This window comes from Ambystoma mexicanum, chromosome 6q, assembly GCF_040938575.1.
Source record: "Ambystoma mexicanum isolate Mex_15411 chromosome 6q, UKY_AmexF1_1, whole genome shotgun sequence".
NCBI classification, from domain to species: Eukaryota; Metazoa; Chordata; class Amphibia; order Caudata; family Ambystomatidae; genus Ambystoma; species Ambystoma mexicanum.
Window position 1 is genome coordinate 990,631,256 of NC_090937.1, and position 27,452 is coordinate 990,658,707.

Here is a 27,452-nt window from a genome sequence, read left to right on the forward strand (position 1 = left end):
CAAAATTTAAATTCCATCTTTTTCCACATTGCTTCAGTCATCAGATTTTTTGTTTCAGTGCCGTACAAAACAATGGGAGCTGTCTTCTGTAAAAAGAAGGTCAATGTAGATGAGAGTGAAAACTTCTCATATTTGCCTTCAATGATAGAGGCCTATGAAATAGATCTACTCAATTTGGATTCTAAGCACTGAAAATGAGCCTTGTCATCAACTCGGTCGGACAGGGTCACGCCCAGATATGTATAGTGATGTACCTGTTCTAACACGTGTCCCTGAAGTAGCCACTTGTAGTTTCTCCTAGGTTTATGGTTGTTTTTATGACACGTCAGAGCTTTCGTTTTCGTCAAATTTATAGTAAGAAGATTTTCCTGTACATATGTGGAAAGGCGCATTCAGCAGTCTCTGCAAGCCCTGTGGTGATTTCGAAATCAACACAAGGTCATCAGCATACAAAATGGCAGAGACTGGTCTAGATGCTAGTTTGGGTGGATCGGCAAAAATGTCCCAAAAGGAGTCCTGAATGTCCGATATAAACAAGTTGAATAGGGCCGAGGCAAGGATACATCCTTGCCTCAGCCCCCTTCGCGTATCGCTATATGGAGTCAAGGAGCCCTCTAAATCAACTCCAACTTGCATTCTGGTGTTTGTATGCAAGTCTCTTACAAGTTGAACCAAGTGTGCCGGACTGGGAAATAATGGCCTTAATGGTAGGCATTCCCCATTCTAAGGATCGTCAGGATGCCGGTTTGTTGATACATTGCGTCACTCACGCGTTAGCGTGATGACGTCATGTGTTTACCTTCCCGGACACCCTAGGCATTGTATCCTCGTCCTTTCTACTAATAACACTACCTTGGTAGCACCAACAATAGGGCTACCGTTGGGAATTTGTGTGGTCCACTTGTTTTTTTAAATAATAAACTGTTGAACTTAATTCTAAATTGAACACGTAGCGTCACACGCTCCCGCGTGATGACGTCACGCATTACAAATGCAATATAAACACTGACGGCACTGACAATGGCGTCGGCTGTCCTCTTGGATTCCGGTCTCCAATTGTCAGTGCTGCGGTCACCTAGGTAAGAGCTTTCTTTCCCCTTGCATTAACTCTGGGCATTTATTTGAACTTGTCTGGTGTAGAATACACTTCTCACCCTAGCTTTCACCATAACCCATTCCGGGTACACCTCTAACTTACTCCATTACTGTTTTTTCTTTGTAGTGACAGTGGACGTCTGTCCATTATTCGAATTTTGATTCAGCCAACATAATCTCAGATTTCCTACGTTTCCGTTGGGGATCGCCGTTGTACCCTACCAACGCCACCATGGCTATTAAATGAATCTCCACTACCGCTAGCAGATGTAAGTGGTTTTTATTAAACAGTTTCCCGGAGTCTCTTTTCCTTTACTTAGACTTACTAGTGTTTATTTTATTTTATATTTTTTTCAACCCATTTCTCAACAGATATTATTGGGGTATCACTATCCTTGGATTTCTGTCCCCTTGACCAGTCGAGGTCCTTTTTCTGGATCCACCATTTCTTCAATTGAAGATATTTTTTAAAAAACATTCACAAGGTTAGAACAACCCTTTTGTTGAATCCGTTTTTCTCCTTGCTAGAACCTCTTTTTGATGACGTTATTTCAGTAGAGCACAGTCTATCTAACTATTTCATGATATTGAATCAATTATCATCTTTCTCTATGCATAGTAACATGAAGGTAAATGTTTAGTCTGAAGATATTAATCGTTTGGTGTCAATGTACCCCCTATTTTTTGCTGAGTCATTTTTTGAGAATTATTCTACTAGCCTATGTATACACGATTTAAGTAGTTGTAACAGCCTGTTTGGTACAAGTTGTAAAATTGTTGTTTATGAAAAATTAACACTCTAATGTAGAATTCTGTACATATTTTTCCTTAGAATCGTTTTGATTTGCCCCTGATGAAGAGTGGATTACCACTCGAAACGCGTTGGGCCTGCCACAATCTCAAACATCAAGAATAAATATGAACTTTGGTTCTTGTGACCTACTCTGACTGAATGTGAATTTCTTCAATTGACCTCCTCAAATATTGTTTGCTAAAAGTTTCTTTAGAGATTACTAGAAAGATTGTATAAAATACAAACTAATTGTTGGTCTGGTCTTCCAGACATTGGAAAGTGTGCAGGGGACGTGAGTTCCCTAATAGGGAACTTTTTTGTTTCTTATAAAACCGGTTTGAAACAGGTCACATTGGGCATGCCTCGCAGTCCATTCACTGAACTCCTTCAGAATAAACCTTGAGAAGAGTTTGCCCGGCGCATCAAGAAGGGAGATCGGTCTGTAATTTGTTGGACATGACCGGTCGTCCCTCTTGAGAATAGGTACTACAACAGAACTCCATGACTCAGAAAGGCAATCAGTCTTTACAATCAGACAGAAAAGATTATAGAGGATTTGAGCCCATATTTGGGGATGTTGCTTAAAAGTCCAATTGCTTAGCCCATCAGGGCCTGGAGCCCTTTAACTGCTAGATTTATTTATGAAGAATAAAATGGCTTCTTTCGAAATCTGCAGTTTTGCGTAGCTATGATGGGGGATTATTATCACACTCAATATATCCGTCAGGACGTTCACACATCTTTAGGAAGCATGCTATCCATTGATGCTGTGTCACCCCATTTATCTGTGCAGCTACTTGTCTGGGCTGAGTGACTCCATTTAACAGAGTCCATGTATCTGATATGTTTTTGAATTTAATGGCTCTTAACATATCTTCCCCATCACGTTGATACAAGGTGCTGCTATACATGCGTATCCAGTCCCTATGTTTGCATTTTAATGACTGGATCATTTGTTGTCACGAGGATAGCAGTGAAAAAAATGCAAGTTTTAGGTCTTTACATAATTGCACTTTTCGTACCTGTACCTCCAAATCAAAAACATGTTTTGGTTTAGCTGCCTTGTGATGAATCTTAAAGGTTTGCTTCTGGTATACTTGTAGAGTATCAGTGTATTGTTCATCTCTCCACCCATTCTGGAGCAGAGAGTGGAAGGCGGATTCGTTCCACCGAAAACGATTACCAGCATTATTGATTTTGATTGTGTGTCTATACAAGTTCAAATTAGGGCGACATTCATTAGAATTCAAGGACCATTTAGCTATAAACCTGTGAAACTATCTCAAAGTCAAACGTCTGACTAAATGTGACTTTGTCCATGAAAATATAGTCAATGATAGACTCACTTTTGTTCCTCTGCCAGGTGCTCTTTGGGGGAATGTCCTTAGGGAAAGCTCCATTAAGCATCAGAAACTGACCATCTTTCATCAAAGTTATCCACCTTTCTGCAATAAGATTTTTTTATTTTTTATTTTAAGGACTTGCCCAAAACATTGCAGATTTAGTACGCTGACAAGAATTACATTTGTGACATCTGGGGCTTGCACCACCATGTCTAGAAGCAGTTCTAAATCACCAAAAAATATACCATCAGAAACAGCTGCAGGGTTACGATAGATGTTAAATAATGCAATTATGGAGAGTTTCAGAATTTCCTTGAGTTGTTACACGTTCAACAAACTGTTTTACATTGGTCTTAGAGTGCAGGGTAAAGTTCTTTTGTTTTTTGTAGCCTTATTCGTCGTACATTTTGATTTTTTAAAGGATTTGATGTGAAACATATTGTATATGGGGACTAATTGATTACTTTTAGTATTTGCCTGCGCTACAGATGGCCCAGTTGTATGTGGCTTTGTGATAATATTTGCTGCCATATTAGTTGACGGAGACACAACACAAGCTGCTTCTACTCTTTCACTTCCAACTGATGTCGAATTTTGTAAAGGCAAGTGAGAAGAGGGTGTCATTGTGTTGCCCCTCCGATATGGAAACTGGCCTAATTATGGAGGAAATGCTAGGTAACACACTCCCTGTATACTGAGGTAAATCAGAAGAATGTAGACTGGGTACATTACACTTGTCAGTAATCCAGGTTTTTTCTCTTTGTTCTTTTTGCGCCTTTAATTTAACATCAACACTCTTCAACAATAACATCAAGCCGTCAATCTGTTTCGATTGGTGGCTGATTTTATATTCTACATTTTCAAAAAGCTTAAATAGAGAAGAAATAGATGTATTTATGGCATTTAGAGTGATTTGTAACATCGGTGATAAGTCTGGGGTTACCTTAGCTAGCTCATGTGAATTTGCTAAGTGGGACGAGGCGAGCTGTGGACATCTACGGGTTGGATTAATAAAAGACAAGGAAAGGTTAATAGCTGTCTGGTTTGCAGGTTCAAATAAACTCTGGGACTGATTTAGCAAGTGTTTTCTCTCTTTGAGACGGCGAGTTGGTGGTAAAAAACATTCTGCCACTCCGATCGACGAGTGCCTTGAAACACCACCAACATTACAGATAGAATCTACATCAGTTACACCAGGCACAACACCGTCAATACACTCTTCCGTCACAAAGCTACGATTTAAATGTTGTTCACCGGACACCCTCTTAGTATCACTAACTTGGCTAGGCTGGCTTGTTAGGTCAACAACGGAGGCCACTGGACCACCCCCGGCTAGAGGAACAACCGCCCCCAAGATTGTTTATCCATAAAAGAAACATTAGTTATTTCTACCTGTGGGTCTTGGTTGTCCCCGAGCCGGGAGTGTCTGCCATTTTCCGCATATGCTACGAGGCCTAGAGTTCATACACGAGGCCAACAAAAGTCGTGGCTATCGCGTATATCGTCAGCCACAAACTTTTTATCCAATACAAAGGAGCTCAATCCGGTTAGCTTCTTTCTATTTGCTATGATGGGTGATGGTTTAACCGGAATAGACTTCAACTTAACACTTAACACATGTCCGAGAAACCACCATATGGGACGGCATACCCGTTTTCAGCGTGTATGGTCCGCTAAGCAATCGTGGGGTGATTAGATTGCCAGTGTGTTTCACAACTGTTACCAGTTTATAGCAAAACGCAAGCAAAATTAATTATTTCAATGGGAGCTTGCTGGCGAGTTGCGAGCAGCCAAACAGCCAAACAGCATCCTCCTTAGCATGCACGTGTGCAGGCTTCTAGGAAATGAGGTGGGAGGAGCCTGAAAACAGAAAAAAGAGCAGATTTGAAGCTCTGAGTCCAATGTTCAAAAGCACTATTCAAAAGCACGTAGAAGTCAATGTTCTTGGGCAATGGAGTCGTACCACAGTAACACGCCCACGAGTTTGGTATCCGTTGTAAACAATGGAACAGTGAAAGTTCTCGTTAGCGTTCGTAACAGCCAAAAAGCATCCACCTTAGCATGCAACTTCGAATGCGCGCTATGGGCGTATTCCCCACATTATGTAGGCTTCTGGGAAATGAGGTGGGAGGAACCACAGCAACACGCCCACATCTTTGGTATCCGTTGTAAACAATGGAACAGTGAAAGTTCGTGTTAGCGTTCGTAACAGCCAAACAGCATCCACCTTAGTATGCAACAGGCTTACTCCAAGCCCAGCCCTGCACCCTCTGTAGTGGTTGGGGCTGGTTTAGACTGGCATCTTGCAATATACAGGCCAAAAAACAAACTGTGTAGACCGGAATGTTTGACAATTTTTAGGATCAATCCGATTGGTTGGTCACCAAACCCTTTGTCTGCCTTTTGTGAGATTGGAGGGTTGGCTCAGCCCATAAGTGATGGGCTATATGTAGGGGAGACCCTTGCCATTATTTAAGTCTGTTGGAATGTTGTAAGGTTACTTATTGGTATTACTGGAGGATTTTGCCACAAAGCTTTGCTGACAATTTTTTTTAGGACCTTAGGACCAGGCTTCGCCCTTATGACCGTGCCTTCTGTCCTATTCATCTGATTTCATCTTTTGGCTGCTGAAAAGCATAGCTGGGCTGTCCCTGGGCCTCCTCACTGAATGGGCTGGATGTCCTGTGCTGGGACTTTCATGGACTGTTTTTCCTCTGTCTTCCCATTGTATCCTCCTGCTCGAAGCACTTTGAGGTAGGAAGCCTCCATCGTCCAGACCCTCTGCTCTTCATCTGGGCCATCTTATGTCCCCTTCATAGGTACCCAGGTGTTGCACCGTGTTCTGCTGGCTGGCCACTCTTCTTTGCCTTCTGAGCCATTTGGATGATTTTCGATGGGTTCCTATGTCTTTGTGGTGCCCTTTTCAACATTGCTTTCCCTTCTGGCTGGTAGGTCACCCTTCTGGAAAGGCCAATTATTTTCTTTGGTCAACTGATTCATCGCTGGTCCGGGGTGCAAGTCCCTGGGTACTAGATCATGTAAGTCACTCTGCAAGAGAAACTGTTAACTTACCAGATTTCTTCACCATTTCTGAGCCAAGTTTTCCAAAACTGGTGCTATGTGTACTTCTTCCCAAGTCCTGTTCTGGTGGGTTATTATTTGGAATTACCAACAGGGGTCACCAAGGTCACAGTAGTGGGCTTTCAAGGTCACACTCTACTGTGGTTCGCGGAAGATTTACAATGGCTTAAATCCTGCTTTGCGTCCTTTCTTCCTGGAGCACCTGGACCTCAAACCTTGCATCTGTATTTTTTTTTTACTTATTTGTATTCTTTAGAAGAAAGGGGATGTCAAATGTTATCACAAATAACTTACAAAAACACATTTACAGATGGCAGAGGCATTCCCAGGAAGGGTACCTGTAGAAAAGCACAAAGATGAGAACAAGTGGTGAGCCAGTCTATGAGGGTGTAAATAAAAGAACGGGGTGACTTACAAAGGGGGAGAGATTCACTGGTTCTAGATGAGCAATAGAGAGGGCTAGATAGAATGTCAAGGCCCATTTGTATAGCGCTGTTGATTGGGGGGCGGAGGGGTACTCCCCACATTACCAGTGATCCCATAAATATATCTCACACCATTCCACAGGACTCCATGGGGTGGGGAGTTTGCTGGTAATACCGGACGTTTTTTGCTTGTAGGGGTCAGATTTACCTCCAGCTGGAGGTAAATCTGACCCCTACCGGCCAACTTGTAGTTGGGCGGTCTGGTAAAAGTGCCAGTAAACGTTATTACCGGCACTTGTACTGTGTACTGGCCAACTTGTAATGAGGCCCTAGGCTATTTAAAGTTTTTAAGTTATGAATGTCTACACATGCAATACAGATTAGGACAATGAAATCCAATATGCTATGAATGTTTGAATCAACAAGATCATGGTTAAAATAGGATACTTAACTAATGATGTGTGCATTCCATCACTGCCTAACTCTTAATTATTATTCATTATTTATTTGTAAAGCACCACATACCGTAGGGCTTCAGAGCGTTAATGCGTTAGTGCAAATGCTAATTCAAGTTTACAATTTATTAGAAAAGGTGTTTTGTGCGACAATCCGAGAAGTGCACCAATTTAGATGTTTACTGCACAGTTTATTACTAGTAAGTTAGCTCAGCGCAGGGAACTCGATTAGTATCTTGTCTGAAATCTTATAGTTAATCATTTATACAAACGTTAACAAAAGTGTGCTGAAATTTTGGAAGGGCATGTGTTGTAATATGGAACCTGATTGTCGAGTTCAAGAATACATGCACCAGATTATAGACGTGAAAGCAGAGTGAGAAGGTTGTTGGGAGGATGAAAGGAGGCAGGCGTGGGGTTTTCTGTAGCTTAGATTTATTAATTAATGTTTAATTTAAAAAAAAGAAATTCACCTGCAGATGTCGGCTGCCTTCAAAATACACACTGCTTTTGAAAGTGCGAATCCTAAGTCTTGTGTAGAGTCTAGAAACCATTGAACTAATATTGAAGTCTAGTGGTACATTCCTTTGTCATCTAAAAAATGATTGCGAAACTTGGTTGAGCCATTTAGACACGAAAGTGTAGGATCTGAAAGATGTCAGTTATTTTGATTTAAAAAAGAAAATGTTGTGTTATGATTGGATGATTAATTACAACTATCTTGTAAACAAGCGTTCCCTGGCAGAATTAATGCTCGGTTTATTTCCTGAAACTTTTAAAACTCATGTTTACTTAAAGAGGATCCCTAGTAGAAACAGTTTGAGATTCTTTAAGAATGTTCGTTTTCACTTGCTTCCAAATAATCTGCTTTTTGACACCCAGGTGGGTATTCAGAAAACGATCTGGAGGTTTTCCTTTTGAAATGAGGATTAAACAAAAAGGTTGAATCATTTATTTATATCCTGCAAAGGCACAATGGAACTGACAAAATTACTTTGTATCCTTTTTGTCTATAATAAATGTTCATGGTCTGTTTGAAAAATGTGGGTTGAGATTAATGTTTGGTTGCCAGACGTCACTGATTTTAGCCTCAAATAGTTTTGTATGGATCTTTTTTATAGATTGCACAATAAAAACATATAGTAACCATTTACTTGATCAACAATTAAGCATTCATAATTCCCAAAGGATGCACTTTCAAATATAAAAATGGTTAAAAAACAATGTTTTTGAGGTACGCTCAAATAGGGCGAGGAAACATTAACAGCAAATGGCCCACTATATACCCACTAAATGCGGTTTAGGGAGTAGGTTTCAGTATTGTCTGCACCTGTGCTTGGTGGTAATATTATTACACACTTAAGCTCCCACCGTCACTTCCCTCTAATAGTGGGCCTCCTTGGATGTCAAGTGTGTTCGTGCATTAGGCTGGGGGGGGGAAGAGTGCTGTGGCGGATATATATATATATATATACACATACGGGTCGTTTCCTGGTACGTGCGTTCCTCAGCACAGGGGCTGGGACCTTCTGTCCGCCTCCCAGGGATAGGCGGGGCCGAGCACGGCTACGTGCGCCTCGGCAGACAGCCCCATGGCAGCCAGACACGCGCGGCTAGGGCCTACGTGACCAGCTGAATGGGATCCCCGGGGGAGCACGAAGCAGCCGCCTGCCAGCGAGAGGGCCGCGCCCCGACCAATCGCTGCACAGCATGGACAATACTAGCCACGCCCTTCGCTGCGTGCGCCCCGCGTGCTCATGTTTTGAGTCGCGGTGTGTGGCAAGTGAAGTCACAAAGGGCTGGAGTGAGGCGAGCGCGTGTCCTGTTGTGGCTTCTAGGCAGTTATCCTCACAGAAGCGAGGCAAGGGGTTCTCAGGCGCGGCCTCTCTGCACATCCCTGCACATTACCCGTGCATCTTCCTCTTAGAGCTGCAGTGAGCACCCTAACCCGTGAACAGTGATTTGCCAGGGTTTGCCTGCTCCCCGCTTCGCTCCCTGGACCCTGCGATGCTGCTGCTGGAATGCAATGCCGAGGTAAGAGCGGATGGATATTTCCCGTGGAAGCGTCTAGCCCACCACCCCGATTGAGGCGGGAGACTCCTGATTTTCCTGTCAATAATGTTGCTATTTTTGACTGTTTCCCGCCTAAAATACCACTAACCCCAGTGTATTTCAATGGAAACATTCCATTCTCCCGAATTCTCGTGATCACTTCTCCCTCCCAAGCGGTCCAAAACGTTGGCATGCAATGGGAACTCTACGTGTTGTGGGTGTAGACTCCCGATAATCAATACACAATATGTCTCCATTTTATGTCTTGTGCAAATCTGACACACAGGGCAGTTAATTATATGGCAAGACATGACATATGACTAAAGTTGATTGAACGACTTTACTTTGTCTGAAACGGTAATTTTTTTACACACCCTAGTTTTACCCAGCCCACAGGTACAATTGTTTTCCAGTCGGACTCCCGCCTCTCATTAATTGGTTTTCTGGACAATTATCTTCCTGCATCTCTCTGATGAGATTACTATATACACATGATGAATGTAGCGTTATGTATACAGGATGCATGTTATGTTTTATGTTTCTGTTTTCATTTCCTGCTATGTCTTTTAAACTTGTGTAACAAAGCATTTTGAAACTTTTCTATTAAGAAAATATGTTCTTTTTGTATAATAAATGGATTGCATGTACTCTTGGGACCTTTCTTTGGGTTTGTTGTTCCTGTGACTTTCCTTGAAAGCACATGCGTGTGAATAATATGGAGATTTAACTTAAATCATTGACAGAATTTAGGACTGTCATAGGCGTGGGTACTTTGTTTTAGGTTTCTTATTTTGAATGTTTATATTGCCCTTGCCCACGCTAGCACACTGGGGCACACCTATTGTCTGTATATAAATCTGACACACAGCCATGCGCGGTTTAACTATTAGAAAGACCCTCTGTTTCTGCTACTAAATTAAGATGTGTGTTTACGGGAGCAATATTTTTGTGATGAGAAAGCCCCGTTATGATTTTGGGTCAAAAGGTCGCTTCTGGCATCTAAGCAGAGAATGTCACTATTGCCTTGCCCTTGGTGTACCACATGGCGGCCTCTCGCTCTGTTGACAGTCCATGTGTATGGAATGTACCCAATAGCTGGTCGGCTTGCAGAAAAGGGTTTCTAAAATCTATGCCGCGTTACAAAGGGGCGTGGTAGCCACGAATGTGAGCGCGTGTTATGAAAGGGGGGCGGGGGAGGGGGGCTACGTTGTTGCATGGAAGCTTGAACATGTTCCCGCAGAAAGCAGCTCTATGCATCAATCAATACTCCCCGGGCACCCCAGAATCAGTTTGTATTCCGCGTTATGTGCTACAAAATAAGACGTAGATTACGCTTTCCGTTTGCTCTTCGCTTTTACAAGGATAGTGGCTCGCTAATACTGTTTTGGGGATCCACCCACGAACATGCCAAATGACTAGTGTAAGATGCATTTTTTGTTTACTTTCATATTGCGTTAGTGTATGCTGAGATCCTTTACAAACTATAACTAAGCCCATGTGCTCTGGTGCTGCTGGAGCGCGTGGGTAGACATCGCAAGCCACTTATGAACTAGTGCGTACTCTGGAACATGAACTATGTATTTAGTAACTAGGGACATGAATGGCCTGGGCGCTCGCCTCCCGTCTCTCACGCATTCTCTCCTCTCAGTTTGACAGCAGCTGCCTCCTGATGGAGTCGGGAAGCGCCGTGAACTCTGCCGGCGACGGCCTGGGACAGTCTCCTGCACACCTGGCCGCCTGCGGAGGGCAGGCCTTCTTCCTGCTCTGGCAGCTACAGACCGGCGCCGACCTCAACCAGCAGGTGAGAACACTCCCCAACATTGGGTCGCCCGACAAGCGGGTGAGGGCTTTAAGTGGGCCGGGGCCAGCCTCTCGTTTTGAGGAGGGGCCCTGCTGGGACTCACTAGTCTCCACTGACAGCCCCGCCGCTAGATGACAAAGGATTTTTTTTCTAAAGCCTGAAGCTCTCGCTCGTGTGCGAGAGCTTCAGGCTTCATAAAAAAAATGCGATCATCCATAATGGTAGCACCTCACCTGCGAGGCACCCTTCAAGCAATGTGGGCCACCATTATGTAGAGAAACGTGAGACCGCTGGAAGCAGAGGCCTTGTTTTCTCAATCCTGAAGCATTTGCCGAGTTTCAGTCTTTAGGAAAAAGGCCTTTGCTTCCAGTGGCCTCACCCTTTCAGCCTTAATGGTGACGCTGCCCCTCCCTAGCTGGCGAGGGGCAGTGCCACTATTAAGGCTGACTAGGCAAGGCTCTGTCCCCTGCCAGGCAAGCTTATAGAAAATTAATGCAGAGATCATCGACCCCCCTCCCCCCAGGGGGGAGTGTGTGCTGATCTCCTCAAAAGGCTGCCCGGCAGGGGTGCCAGTAGCCCATTAAGCTGGCTCTTCAAGGGGGCGATCCCTGCCGGTAGGCCACGCCCCCTTGATGACCTCCAGTTCATTTAGCAGTGCCACTTAAGGCATCTCCAGAGTATCTCCCTTTTTTGGGGAATGAGAGGACAGATGCAAGTCTGAGAGGTCAAGGAGGCCAGAGAGGCATGAACACCACCTGGCTCTGCACACCACCATTTCCCATACATCAGAATGATTGGACACAATTCATGGGAATCCTGGATTTCTACGTTGGCTCGTTTTGATTTCGAGTTTATATTTGAACATTTTAATTTGGGTAGATTTTTGACTGATTACATTATATTTTAATTCCTACACCATTTGCTCAAGTACCGATTTTCCACCCTTCCCACTGCCTAAAAGGCCTCTACTGACCCTCACCAAAGCTTTCAACACAGGCAAATCATCCTATTACATTCATATGTTTTCCTCTTTCTGCTTGCACACGCACAAACGTGCCCTTTAAATTCCTGCTACTTGGCTAAATCCATCCACGGTGTTGCATCCTAATACATCACTGACTGTATCTCACTTTACTCTCCTTCTTGAATTCTCTGTTCAGTCTTTTCATAACCTTTCAGTCCCAGCACCCTCGTGTCAGCTCCCACTTTGGCTCAGTTTCCCCATTTGCCCCACTCCACTTGCCCCTCCCTGGCCATCCAAGCAATCTCTTCACCAACTGCAAGCCATATAAGGAGCACCTTCCTATCTAAACCAAACACCCAACCCGCCTCTTTTGCATTCTACACGCAGGACTACTATAATTATAAACATCTAAATATGGATATTAGTGTCCATGTTAAACATGTCCCCATGTGTACGCCAGTAGCTGCCCCTGATTGATGTTCCTATTCTTAACCTTTCACCATCGCGTATATGTCTTTGAATGCAACTATGCTCCCGTCTAAAGGCGCCTTACCATGGGAATGTCTCTGTTAATGCCTACTTTGTAAGTAATTTCTGGTCGAAATGACACCCTTTTTTTTAACTAAATACAGAATAATGCACCCCTTTTAAATGGGTTTTGTTCTCTTTCATGCAAGGTACAAAAACTCGATACCTTCTGTTCGGCCACTCCTTTTGTTTGAAAAGGCCACACTTCTTTTAAAAGGTTAGCTACTTGCGATTTGTAGGCAGTGCCAGTCACTATTGTCTTGTGACTCTACTCCCTTATCACCAATTACATACATTCATACACCAACTACATACAGAACCCAAGGAAGACCATCTACAATGTATCAAACTACAAACAGAGTTAGCCATAACAGGACAACACTAATGACCAAATACACAGCTAAACCAAGACTGAATACCAAAAGACGATTATCATCAGTACCCTTGCCCATCGGTCCCCCAGCAGACCACTGCCAAAATAGACAGCGAGGGAATATAGGGGCGGCCAATCCACAGCACCAACACCAGAAGGGGAAGACTAGACTTATCCAGGCCCACCAACCTAAGATCCATACAACACAAGCAGGAACACACCGTGACATCTAACCCAACAGTTAGATGGCCAAGAATCGTAACAAGCTACTAAGCGTACCGACAGGTATGCCACCTATATAAAACAAGATAGGCGAGAGCAAGGACATACAACCCACTAACCCAACCTCAAATCTCTGCTTACTTAATTCACCCGAAAACCCACACAACCATCTCCCGCCCAGCAAACCGCAGACTTCACCGCAACAATGACAAACACAAACTGCATCAACAGCACACGAGGTCTCGCTCCGATCTGACACTTGCACCAAAGCTCAGTGTACAGTGAAAACCGAACTGAAGCCGCCAACAGCAGACCACTCTTCTCACTTTTCTACTCCCTCTTCACCCGACTAACCTAACCCACCTCCCAACCCCCATCCCCACCCTCTTATTACAGATCCGCCGGAGCGCCTGGAGACCAACTCGGTTGGTGACAGAGCACTATTTAACATTAACCAATTATTATCCCGCTTATAGCATCGTGGTAGGTTGTGTACATTACAAATGATCACTGCCATCTCTTCTTTTGTTCCAATGCAAATCTTCACGACTCTAGCGCAGTCTTAGTTTGATGGTGGGAACGCTGCTTATAGTCAGCGATTACGCAATTTAGATAATATATGGGGTACTATATTTTGAGATTAAAGTTGTATTGTAAAATGTCATTCTGTGGAGCTTCTACAAACATCTTAGGATATTTTGGGGAGGATAGCGGGACGTAAAACACTTCACAGGGAAAAACATGGCAAACTTCCATACACTCAACACTGTCATTTTGATGGATTTGGGAGCATTTCGCCCTATACGCCTTCAATACAGATGACCATTAATGTACAAACGTGTCCTCCTGACCAGGCTCACCCTAACTGAAAGTTCCGGTCTAATATAGTCCCTTAGATTTTTAGTTTTGTTTACCTGAAACTATTGTGCTGACGTACACCTAGGCTGGTGATGGGATAGAAGGAAGGACACAAAGCTTGTAGGGGTTTGATTATTTACCCAACCATTGACTGTCCATGGCCAGGCTAATACCTATTGCCATTCACTTTCTGCCCATCCCATGTCCTCGTGGTGTCTCTCTGAAGTAGTGTTATGAAGAAGTAAGATGAAACGTTGTGCTCCAGGTGCCTGCCATTGTTATTTCAAAGCAAGCAGTCCTCTCTCCGAGTGAGTGACTTAATTGGAGCTGTAAATGCGCTACTTGTGTAATAAAAAGATCTTAACCAAGTGCACCATAAGCAATAAGCATGTCCTTCACTGAAGTCCTGTTAAAAAGAAGCATTGGCAAAACCACCAGTTTTGGCTCGTGCATGGATATTATCTAAGCATTTGCCAGTCAGTGCTATTTTATGCCCTGGCACTCACCATTTTGCACATTCTACTACGAATATCCAAGTTAGTACCATTATGGCTGTCCATGAATGGATATACCATTTCTACACAAAAGCCAAAACTACTGACCCTGCCATTACTTTTTTGGCTCTCTTGTTGCACTCTACAAATGCAGGGCCAATGATTTACATGTTCCACAGTCAAAAGGGGCGACACTGCTTTTTAGATAATAGTAAGTAGTCTTAACGTTTTCCTTGGACCCACGGAAGCTACACATGGGTGTTCAGTATGACGTGTAATGTATGTGGCGCGTGGAAGAAGCATGCACCTTTTCTTTTCTTGCATTGGAGTAGGGTGGTGACTGTACTTTGTCAAAATAATCAAGTTTAACGTCACTGCCACCTCATGCCATGTTATAATTGTTTAACTGAACATGTTTCTATGTGTGCATTAACAAGGAATGGCCCCATGTGTTCACAGGATTGCTTTGGAGAGGCGCCGATTCACAAGGCTGCAAAGTCTGGGAGCCTGCAGTGCCTCAGTCTGCTGGTCGCTGGTGATGCCAGAGTGGAGTAAGTACCCATGAGTCACTCATTGAATTAGTTTGACCTTCGTGGAGCACAGTAGCCAAACCACATTACATTTTTATAGGCTGGCCTTTAATTCTCTGTATTGTGTGAGCTTTAAATTAGGACACATGCAGCTAATTTACCAATCGGGCATTGACCATTTCCGTGGTGCAAAATCCACTTGAGCAGTTCCAAAATATGGGGCACGACATCAAGAGGGATTTCCCCCCTCTCTCGCCAAATAGGCGGTTGACACCACGCAAACAATGAGGGCAATATGCATTGCCTTCCAATTATGTCTTTCCAAGCCTCTGGAGAAGCTGGCCCTTCCTGATAGCGAGAATCACAACCTTAAGCTGAATTGTACACGAGTCTAGGTTTTCAATTGCAGAAATTCTCGTATACTTGTCTAATAAAGGCTCCTCCAGCTCAGATTACAGCATGGCTGCTTGCACAAAGGGTTGTTTCCGGTTTCTGTGCTACTTGCTATTAGTACATAAAAATGCACATAGATAAATACATGCTCTGATTACTTACAATCAGAGCATGTACTAATAGCAGTTAGGCACAACCCACCTCACCCAAAGAGGATGAAGTGTTACCAGTAATCCTCATTAGTCCTAGTCCAGGTAAGGCCCACATGCCCCCCCCTTTTTTTTTAGATCCGCCCCTCCAGGAGGTATAAATAATTCCACGATCCTTAGTTACTTTTACCTTCGAATTCCAGGCCCCTTCATCCTCCTTGGGTGAGTGGAGTCAGGTGGGTTGGGTTGCGAGTACTGAGACGAGAGAGTAGGACTAAGGAAGAGTACTGGCAAGTAATCAGACCATAACCAAACCCACAATCGATCCTTTGCGTCCCAGGACTTACTCTTGGGAAATACCAACTTCTGCTGATGGGGGACTATAAAGAATTAGGCAGAACCTGCTACAACGGCAGTTACTTTCATTTTCTAATGGGGTTCACGAGAACTGTTGTTTCTGAACCCTATATACAGAAAAGGAGGACCCCTACAACAACAAGGAACTGGGGATACACTTTACACTCAAACGTATATATCTACACACACCATGTTCGTGACCTGTTGTTCATACAGCATATAAACAAGTCTCATTTTATGAACAGCCAATAGCCAATCTTTTGGCAATTGTAACACATCCTGGATTAGGAAGAACTATGCTAAGGCACTGCATTGTTGTGAATTAAAAAAGTAGATTATATAAAAATTCAGGAGTCATAATATTTACGTTCGACCCTGTATCCTTTTAACTTGCTCATTTCTGCAAACTAATGTTTGCTCCTTTAACATTTGTTTAGCATGTGCAACAACAACGGAGAGACGGCAGAGGACCTTGCCTGGTCCTCGGGGTATTTGGAGTGTGCCAGGTTTCTGTCCTCTGTAAAGCACACACAGAACATCAAACTGCAGTTAGCACCTTCTGTTGGCCATGGTGTGATGACAGAGTCTTTGGCGGGACAGAAACGACCGTGCAGCAGTGATGTGGCGACAGACGGAAAGAGAGTACGATTCGAAGGTATGTAGCAGTCTCCAGGGACTTTGCGGGGCTCCTACTAGTGGAGTGTGCTGTGAGCTGCACAAAGAAACTCTGGGCGGAGGTGGGCTGGGAAGGGGGGGGGGGGTTCTCGGTCCTCTAGAAATGAAGTATACTGCGTCCAGAAGTTGGAGTGGCAACAATGAAGTCTACTATTTGTGTGCTGTTGCACTACTAAACTGTTGTGCTGTGCATTGCCTTTGGTTTAAACATCTGTGTACGTCTCGAGTGTGTTGCTATTTGTAGGTTGCTTCAGATTTGTGCATGCACGACGATGCCCTATAGCTGAGATTTTGAAGCAAGAACCGATTTTGTAAAATGTATATTTAAATCTAATATAATGCAGTCAGATAATAGGCAGCCATGCGCCTACACCCAGTCGCGAGGAAGCAAGCCAGACTTTTTTTCTATACAAATAATGAAAAACAATCGATAAATCAATGGTGTAGCCTGAATGTTGAGAAATCATCTGAAATGAACAATACGTGATGGATTATGTTTACCAACAGGCTTCTGAAGGCACGGGAAGAAGGCTACGCATTGAACTGTGGAGAAGAAGACGACCTCTGCAGTAGAGGAGTGGCTGCAGCAGCAGTGGAAAGCTTACATTAAGCAGATTATTTTTTCCTTCTGGAAGAGGACTATGGAACTTAACCTTATTGTAAAAGGTGCTATTTCTTTCCCATCGAACAGTTATAAAGCTATTGTATTTATGCATTTTTTTTTACATTTGATATCAAACAAGTTCAGCATGTTCTGGGGTTTTCTCGGCAATACAGTGAATGGGACCCTCAAGCATCAATGATTCGAAATGCAAAGGACTTCTGAAGGTACCTGCTGGGAATTCTCAATCCCAGGGAGCGGTTTGCAATTGACACGGATTTATGTGATCAGCATCATCGTGCCTCTGGGATTGTAAAAGCATTGGTGCAGGCTTAAAGATGCTGAATCTGTGCTTGCTGGCAGGATTGTGTCCCTGTGATGGAAATGGAAGTAGGAAGTACACATTACATTTCTTGAGTGGTGAGCGGGAGGGTTGCTGAGACATGCATGGAGCTGTTTCCCTCCCACCTGCAGCACCGTGTTTGCTTTTAAGGACAACTGTCAGGAAATGAAGATGTTCAACTAGACCAACGACAGATATGTGATTTATACAGTATGCATCTTGTTTACAGTTGAATATTTTCAATAAAAAAATGTCTGGACTGAAGAACACGTTGTGAACTTTTATTGTTTCTGTTCTTTACAGCACACATAACGTCTTGAATTAAAAAAAAAAAGCATTCTGCCAACATGCAATGTGGACCAATTAAATCACTTTTGGGACCTGAGGTAGGCAGAGGTTATAGTAGGCATCTTGACTCCAGAAGTCGGGGCCTTTCCAGCCACACCAACCCTGTAGAGGAAAGGGAAAACAAAAGCCGGGTCATGCCTTTTTTAGTAAATCACGCTGTGAAAGCATCTTTACCTCCAATTGCTCGAAAGTACATTGGAAGTTGCTACATGGAAAAGAGACTAAGGATGCCAACATTTGGGTCCCAGGCCCTGCACCATGGCCTTAGTTCAGCTGTCACTAAAAATGCATGACAAGTAGAATCCTGGTAGGCCAAAGCGTTCAATGGCTTTTGGTCACCCACATAGACCGAAAGGTCAACAGTGTTGAATATTGTGAAATAACCATTCAGTATTTCTTCATGTCAGTATTACGAATGTTATAAAGCAGTCACCAAATACAAATGCTATGTTTTTATGCTATTGTGGGTGGATCAGGTTACTGATGGCAGTTTGCTGTTGTCTGCATGGAGTGGTGTGTGTACATGGTACTGGCTGGCTTCACTGTTCCGTTTGAATACGTTTGATCAAAGTTAACTAACGTGGCAGCCAGTAGCTACAGTTCCAAATTGGTTGGCATAGAGTGAGCCTTGCTTGAGAGTAACGTTTCTGGTGCTTTGACGATTTTCTGCTGCCAATCTATGGTGCAGGATGGGTCATACTGTGAACGACGGCTTCTCTTTTCTGTTGTAAAATCACTTTCATTTTTTTTATCCCATACAACTAAAATCACCAAACAATGGGACATCATCTACCTCTCGGGGCACCTCGAAATTCCTTCCTCCCATCTCCCACAGAACATTTTCCCATCCTTCACACTAATTGACCCATTTGCACCACAATGTGTTCATGAACTTGTATCCATCAACTCTGCTCACCTCTCTGCCTTATTCAACTTCTCTTGCTCTCGATATGGTATCCTCTAAGCCACCGTTCTACCTCTCCTAAAGAAATCAAGTGCTGACCCAACAATCTCTCATACAGACTTGTCTCTTCTTCTTCCCTACCCCTCTAAAATCCTTCAAACCACACAGCCTGCTTATCTCGAGATACATTTATCTGCTGATAGAGCCCCCTCGTATCCCGAGTCTGGTTCAAACACTTCTCCACTAAGGCTGCTCAGTCAGGATGCCAATTTTCTTACCCCATGTCATCCCGCTCCCATGCACCACTATCAGACCTCTGGACCTCATGAATCCTCCCTCTCCCCCTTTCAAAAACCTTCCCTCCTTCGCTTCTAGGAAACTGCCCTTGACTGGTTGTCCTCCTAGCTCCCTGACCACTCCTTTTCCACCACATTCCATTTCTGATCGAAATGACCAGCCTGTACTTCAATAAATACGAATATATAATTTGCACACAATGTATGCACCTGATTGTTTTTAAACACTGACATCCCATGCCAATTCTTTACATATGACATTGACATACCTTTTCCAGAATCACCTGCAGGTCTTCTGCTCCTGTGTAATGGGGATCCAGAATGAGAAACTTTATTTGCCCAGTCACCTCATTCCACGCTACCCCTAATATTGTGTGGGCCAAAACTCCTCCACCTGGAGAACAAGAATAGAGAACAAGAATAAAAAAAAACTACAAATTAGTCACGGGTGGGACTACGATTTCTAACTTTACATAATAAACTACTTGTACCTTCACTTTTGAGAAAAATACCCAAAACGCATTATGGACATTCAGACTGCCACCAGTGGAGCTGGTTGCCCCTACAATCACATTAAGCAAGGTACCCAGCCACGATTTCAGTGCTTTCTTTGCCTTGGTCTTACAGTATTCATTTGACGCCAGAAGCGGAATTGTGCTCAAGAAATGTTGAAGTCTTGAAAGCATCACATGGAGCTTATCAATTCTCAGAGGCAATAGAATGAAACTAGTATTACAAGTCAATTTATGTTGCATTTGTAAACCACAACCTTCACAATAGTTGGGGACAGTAGCCTGTGTGATGATTATCAGTTTCCCTGCCTGGTTGCGCATAGGTGTTGGTCTTGGAACCTCCCATAGTGCACTGTTTTGAAGCAAAAAGTAAATTTGCAGGTCGAGGATTTCCGTACATGAGGTGGATGGTGGGAAGCAGGTCATACAACACGCCCTATCATCTGTGTGTGCGCTCCATTTATGTGTCACTATATGCGTTAAGAGTGTGGGAGTCGCATCAACGATAGTTAGCAGGCTTGGTGACCAGAGTAGTGTGGATGCATACCCTTGCACCAAACAAGAACTCGTAATAATAGTTTGCTGTCTTGAATGGTTTGTGAAGTTCGGCGGTCATGTCCAGTGTCATAGGTGGGTTTGGTTTGAGAGAGCGCAGTGTTTGACAACAGTCAGTGACAGTACAATATTCATGTTAATTAAGTGCATCGTGTGCTCCGGATTACCTCTCTAGAAACCACCATCTTTCTGCTTTTACTAAACTATCACTAATATGTGGAATCCCAGAAAAAAAATCACAAGCAACTAGTACAATGTACGGTCCCCTCTACTAATGAGTGAGTGGGCACCACCAGAGCTCAAATGAGGGTTAAGTATGGTTGGTAAATTCTGGTGAGCACTGTAGCTAGGCAAACGTAGCACCGTCGGGTAGTCGTGAATCAAAACAGAAGACTGAAGTGAACAAAATGGTCTCAGAAGTAGACGTGTGAATGCATATTGGATATACATCCTTCATCAGGGCCAATCTTTAAATGAAAAAAAAAATATGTCAGGAAGAGAACATATATGTATACAGTTTCATTATTTGAGGGACCACATGTCATTGTGAAAAGTCTAGATGAATACCGGTCTATATGGACCTACATGTCCAGCCTACGTGTGAAGAAAAAAAAACTGAACTTCAAGGATATTCAACCCTAAAATAAGGTAGAAAATAAAACTAATGCAAGGAGAACATTTTTTGTCTAAACGAAAACAAGAAAAAAAGAATACCTGAATGTTCAAGTAAAGGTTATCAGATAAAAACCTACTGCAAAATAATAGAGAAATGGGGATGTAAAAATATGGGTGAAACAAATGGTAGAAAAAGAAAATAACCGGCAAGACGCAAAAACAACTGAAGAGCTCTTTACCAGCATGTAGATGTCAGGGTGCACCAAGAACAAGGTCTAGTGCAGGAGTGTAGAATAATACTCCTGGTAAGGAAGTTGTTTATATGTTGTAGAAACCATTGACATTTCCAAAAAGGGCAGTAACTGGTGACTTCATATTGTGATATCACCACGTGGCATGCAGTGAAGACATACGCTACAGCCGAGGTTGCTACAAGTTCACAATCTCAAAACTAGAAAAACAAACCACTGTGAGAACAAAAAAGAAATAGTAGACGGTGGGAAGGGATACTAGAGACGGGAACAAAGGAACAGATAGGTTGTGGATAGAATTAGACATCTCTAAACGAAACAATAAAAAGTAGGAAAACAAGTGGAAAAACTGGATGAAAAAAAAGACTACATATCAAATTCTCCAGGCATCTATCCTCAACACAAGATCATTGAAAGCCCATGCCATTGATGTGCGCGGTTACACTGGCACAAAACCTAGATCTATTATGCCTTACAGAAACATGGCTGCAAGGCTTTAATGGTCCCACACTTGATCTTGCGTTGTGTCGGATAACTGTACCCCCCACCCCGTGAGACTGGTAAAGGAGGAGTGGCAATCATCACTAAAGAAGAGTTACATCCCTACAAAACCCCTCTCACCTGCCCAGGGTGTGAGATTATTCATCTCAAATTTACTCCCACTCTCTCTTCATGCATTAATATTATACTTGTGTACCAACCATCAGAAAATATGCCCAACTTCAACGAGGACCTCACCCAAATACTATTACTACTTAATAAACCAGGCAGTGCTGCTCCTGGGAGATTTAAATAGGTGACGTGGAGATACCCTAGACCCAGAAGCAATCAACCTAGAAATGCGCTTAAACAGATTTTTTTTTTTTAAACTTCAATTTTTATTCAGGTTTACAAAACAGTATTTAAACGTTCCCCTACCACACCACCCCAACTTGTACCAACCCCCCCGACCCCATGTCCAAACCAAGTCTGTTGTTCCGGGAGACTTTTATCGTACTCGCCCTCTCTTCGGATGTGATGCAGCTAGTGCCCGTGACTCCGACAGGCCTGAAGCCGCCTTGCCCCGGGTACCGGGCATCCCTGTCTTTTTTTGCACAGCTGTCGGTCTGGTTCGCCCCGTTGAGTCCAAGATCACCACCCAGGATTCAATGGACCTCCCATCCCCAGGATTGTTGTACTCCGTACCAGTTCGTGAGGAATGAGCCAGTGTCATTGTTCACCATGGCAGTCAGTTTGTCCATCACAAACATGTTTTTTACTTTTTTCATCCAATCTTCCTTGGAAGGGGGCTCCAGGCTTTTCCATTTTTGTGCGAGGGCTACCCTACCCGCCCGCAACATTGTCTCCCGCATCCTTGGGTATCGGTGTACTTCCGTTTCCTCCAGGGGGAGGCCCAGTAGCATCCTCAGGGGATTTAGAGGTAAGAGTTCCTCTATCACCTCCGCCATCCAGTCCCTCACTAACCCCCAGTACACTTGAGCCTTTGGACAGTGCCACCACATATGGCTCCTGGAGCCTGCTTGACCACATCCCCTCAGGCACAACAGGGACACCGCCGGGATAATTTCACTGGGTCCCTATGTCACCCCTGCAGTACCTTAAAGTTGTGCTCCATATCGGCGGTAAATAGATTCCCATGGAAGGCAATTTTGAATATTCTGGACCAGGAGTCCTCTGAAATCTCCTCTCCCGCCAGGTCATTCCAGAACTTGCGAAAGTTGCTCCTTCCCTGGAGGTCGTACGTGTTGAGGATTTTATACATGCAAGATACCACCCCCTTCCTCGAGGTTGCCGTATCTATGAGCTTCTCAAAAGGGGTTAGCTGTCTATTCAGATTGGGACCCCATGACTGGTCACATAGAATGCCCTTTAGGCGGAGGTACTCAAAGATGGTTAAGGATCCCTGGCCGAGCGCGTCCCTTAGTTCCTCATAAGGCAAAAATTCACCCTCCCTGAACATCTGCCCTGCCCACTCCAATCCCTTATCCGACCAGGCTTGGGAGGACCTAAACCCTTTACTACCCAGGTTGAGGGGGTGGCCCCAGAGGGAGGTCATCGGGGACGGCCATGTAGTGAGGTACTCTGTCTGAGGCCCTTCCTTCCACATGTCCCAGAGAACCCCCAAGGTCGGGTGGGTTTTCAAATGACTCGGGATTGTTCTTTGGGGGGACCACAAAAGGTCGCAGACCTTCAGGGGGCGAGTGTCCATATCCTCCAGGTATGACCAGTACAGATTTTAATGCATTTAATCAGGAAACCACCCACAGCAAGAGACAAATTCTGGACCAGGTGATTGGTCGTAATTTGGATATTAGAATTACAGGAATAAAGCCACCTGGTCCGACCATTCTTTTGTGAAATTTCATATCCGCCGCCCTGCAGTCTCTAAAAAAGCAACCTAAACCACTCAAAGTCCAGAGTAGAAATTTTAAAATAATTACTCCATCAGCCCTCGCAATATGGACTACCCAGCTTTTTACGGACACCACAGATGCACAGGACCCACATGCCCGAACAACTTTGCCCATTAAAACAACTACAGATAGATATGTGATGTCACATAACTGCTGGTTTACACCAGCACTCAAACATAAAAAAGACAAGCAGAATGTGCTTAGTCTAAATCCATATCAAACCACCAGAAAGCAATTTGGAAGGCCTTGACAACACATTAGCACTCTTTGATGCAAATAAACTTTTCTTAAACCAACAAATAGCTGATGCCAATAACTGCCCCAAACAACTTTTTACAATTTTGAAAGCACTGGAAACGCCTAAAATTCAGCCTCAGATCTTCGTGCCAACTAAAGCAGATGGCTCCAAAATAAAGCTTGCTTCGTCTGATAAATTTGCAGCCGCACAGGAGAAAATGAGAACCCGCGCCCCGATCAACCCTATAACGACCCCCGGTGGCTCATACCATCCCCATGCCAGAAAAACTTGACTGGGTAGAATAACATTTAACCTTTTCTTTTAAAGCTATCACCACCTCTGAACTAGCGCAAGCCTTTGCAACAACTATGCACCTGACCTCCTGCCCAGGTGATGCACTACCTTCCAAGCTCATCCTGCATCACAAACCACTGTTTATCCCTTTTCTCACCTGCTTTAACTCTTCCTTTAAGCACAATATTGTTCCGGATTGCATCAAAAAAGTAACCGTTACACCTCTAGCCAAGAAGGCAGGGCTTGGCCCTGAAGACCAGTCTAATCTTAGACCCGTCAACAAAATGGCTTCTAGACAATTTCAAGACTTCTTGGACCAACATTCCAGTCTCCATTCTAGACAATCAGGCTTCAAGGCACACCACAGCACAAGAGAGCTCTGCTAGGCCTTCAAATTAACATGGTAGATAAAAATCAATGTGGTCTGCTGGTGCTGCTGGACTTAACTGCAGCGTTTGATTCATTAGACCACAACTTCCTGCTTGCGACACTCAAAAAAGCAGGCAGATGCTCCAACCAAACACCATCATGGTTTCACTCTGTTTTGTCTGGATGTCTCTCCGCTGTGCACTGGGGCGGCTTCTGGTCCGAACCTGCTGCCATCTGTTATGGGGTCCCCCAGCTTAACACGTGTATCCAGTTTAAATGTGAAAATATACCACTAACAGGAAAAATGCCAGGGAAAAAGACATGGTGTGTGTTGACAAAAAGTAATGAAAAACTGTAGCCTATAATTTAATTGGTAATCTTTTTTGTACTGTTGACCCCGACTAAGGAAGAGGGGTGTCTTTGTTCTTAAATCAGTACATCTTTTTGTCCAACTTTCCCCTAACACAGGCCTTTCAGTGGGGGTGAGGGGTCCTGAAATCCAAAATTCCCCAAATCATTCCCATCTTTCTGTCCGACTTCCCCAACACAGGCCAAAGTAGGGACGGCGTCTGAAAAACAAACCGCTAAACCACCCTCTGTTTATTTTAAACCAAATGTGTGGGTGAAATCATAATTGCCATATGTATCTGTATCAATCTTGAAACCCTACTGCTAGTCTTAAACCCATAGGAAAATCAAAATTGCACAACACTACATTTATAATTGTTTTGGTTATTGCTCAGTTTAATTATTTCTTGAAGTGAAATCTTTAGAAAGTAAAGAATTGTGATTTGTGTTTTTTTAAACTAATTTGTGTAATTGATTTGAGTCACAAGATGTTAATGGTGAACCACAATGAAGGTGCTGCGTGTAGTTCAGTGTGATTACTATTACTTTTAATTTAAATAAATACAAACATATTTCCTGTACACTGGCCTGGGTCTTGGCTCATTGGTAGCTCAGGGGGAGGGATCTAAGGGGCATGGTATGCTTCTGCAGTAGGACTGAATACATGAATCAGTTTAACAGTTTGTTGTGTCTCACCTTGAGTGGGAAGGGAAGGAACTCCGTGTTGAGAGTGGCTTCTTAATAAACGGTTACATGTCCCAAGCCCAACCGCGCTTGATGCAATGGAAGATCCTTCTCTTTCCTTGCTGCTAAAGCCTGAAACTCCCTCCCTCTGGTGTTCCAACAGGAAGAATCTCTGCGGTCATTCCGCAAGCAACTGAAAACCATCCTATTTGAATAACTCCTACCCCTGCCCCATTGCTCGCCCCACTTGCTCATTTTGCTTTTTTGTTGTCCTTGCATGTAAGTGCCCTGATGCCCACGGGTTTCGACACCATAGAAATAAATAAAAATAAGGACAATAGTGCTATGAAATAAATAGAATATAGCCAACGAAAAATAGAACCATGATGTAGATGTATAAAATGGATTAACATACAAAAAGTGCAGAGATGAGATCAGAATGATATACACATATCTTCAAAGAATAAATAAGTCAAAGAAGAGCGATAGGCAGGCCAGTTGTGAAGGTCTATGATGCAAAAAAGAATGTGTATAGAAAAAAATAGCAAATATAAGTACGAAAAAACAGAAAAGATGTATATCGAAATGGATAGCTGTAACAGCACAAAGGGAGCACAGCCGGATATACAAATAAATCTGAGTCATTCATTAATTATAGAAAACAAGAGAGGTTGCATTCTTCGTTCATTCCGCCAGGGGAGACTGGATGGAGACTGTCAAGCCAGAAGGCCTCGCTGCAGTTCAAGATCTTGCTGGATCTGCAAGTTGTTCGATGGAGACAACTTCGAAAACCCTCTACTAATAAACCACAGAATCGAAAACCCAATAAATAGACCAAAAAGGAACGTGCGGTAAACAATGGGTTAATATAAACATTTTCCACAAGTTCTCGTCAGTTCAACTTTGCAAGGGTAATATTACTTAAATATTAAAACGTACTGATAAGAACAATTTTAGTGCAATGGTGTTTGGGGAACCCATTTTCTGGATGTTTTTATCAACGGTTTGCTGTGACATTGAATTTAGATACACAGATACAATATTTCTTTTGTCCACACAACTAAGAGAGCTTTCATTAGTGCAATCTTCACACAGGCTTCACTTTGCACCATTATGATTAAAACATCTTTGAATTTCCTTTTCTAGACGATTTGCTCAAAATGTCAACCACACAAGATGCATGTTTTGATTCCTTTTATCGGACTAACCAAAGATACTATTATTTTCGGTTAGTCCAATAAAAAGGTATAAAAACCTAGATCTTGTGATTTTAAAACTGGACTAAGACGGTGCAGAACCTTTCTTTGTTGTTTCTGGCAAAGGCAAATCGTGAAACAAGTCCACCACAGAAGCCTTGTTCCAAATTATCTGAGCTGACCAATGCCAAACAGCAATACATTTCTAGAGTTGTCTACATTGCGATTAATTCAGTTTTTGTACTTAAAACCATTACTGAATTTCTTGCTACCATGCACTACTTTTGGGGATATTAACAAAAGAACTGTGTGGCGACATAGTAAAACCATGCATTTGCTTTTTTATTGAAAATACTTGAAATAAATCAGCAAGCAATTGGTAGACGTCATCCTCCTGATTAGCTGGCCAGCAGACAGCACTGAAGATTCTTTTGCAGTAAAGTTCCATAAAGATATTTCTCTTCTCCAGCTTCCATCACACAAGAACATATTAACGGGGCACGCAGTGTCTGCTCTAAATTCGGACTAAATGTACACGTCACATGGGTAGGATGATCTTTATCAGTGTTAAATCCTGAACACGAACAAAAGCCCGTACTTAGAAACCGAAAACTACCTCGAGGTTCCAAAATACATTTGAAACTGTGGCTTACCAAACAGAATATCCAAGGCAAGACTCCTCAGCCGCCTTAAGAGAACAATCCATCCCATCTTTCTCCATGGGACTTAGCCTGAAATGACTAGGGCTAGAAGCTTTTCTGATGATACACGTCACTGCTTGTCCATGCTAGATTTAGGGCATGCAATACCTTATCCTGTCTGTACCCATGTTCAGTGTTTGTGTTATTTTTGTTATGTCCATACACCAACGTTTTTTAGATCTTTGTAAATCCAGT

At 43.3% G+C, this 27,452-nt stretch overlaps 2 protein-coding genes across 3 annotated transcripts in view; one reads left to right on the forward strand and one right to left on the reverse strand.

Annotated features, from left to right (window-relative positions):
* The first annotated feature begins 8,877 nt into the window (after nt 1-8,877).
* ANKRD37 (ankyrin repeat domain 37) lies at nt 8,878-17,799 on the forward strand. Its single transcript, XM_069631515.1, has 5 exons — nt 8,878-9,226; nt 10,893-11,045; nt 14,944-15,035; nt 16,351-16,568; nt 17,096-17,799. The coding sequence occupies exons 1-5, from the start codon at nt 9,200-9,202 to the stop codon at nt 17,101-17,103; spliced, it is 498 nt and encodes a 165-aa protein (XP_069487616.1). The 5' UTR covers nt 8,878-9,199; the 3' UTR covers nt 17,104-17,799.
* The window catches only part of UFSP2 (UFM1 specific peptidase 2), a 356,824-nt gene continuing 347,164 nt past the window's right edge, over nt 17,793-27,452 (reverse strand). For both annotated transcript variants that reach the window (XM_069631513.1, XM_069631514.1), the window contains 2 exons: nt 19,350-19,474; nt 17,793-17,982 (listed from right to left, as the gene is read on the reverse strand). In XM_069631513.1, coding sequence (XP_069487614.1) covers nt 17,896-17,982; nt 19,350-19,474 — 212 coding nt within the window. In that variant the 3' untranslated portion in view covers nt 17,793-17,895. The remainder of the gene's footprint in view (nt 17,983-19,349; nt 19,475-27,452) is intronic.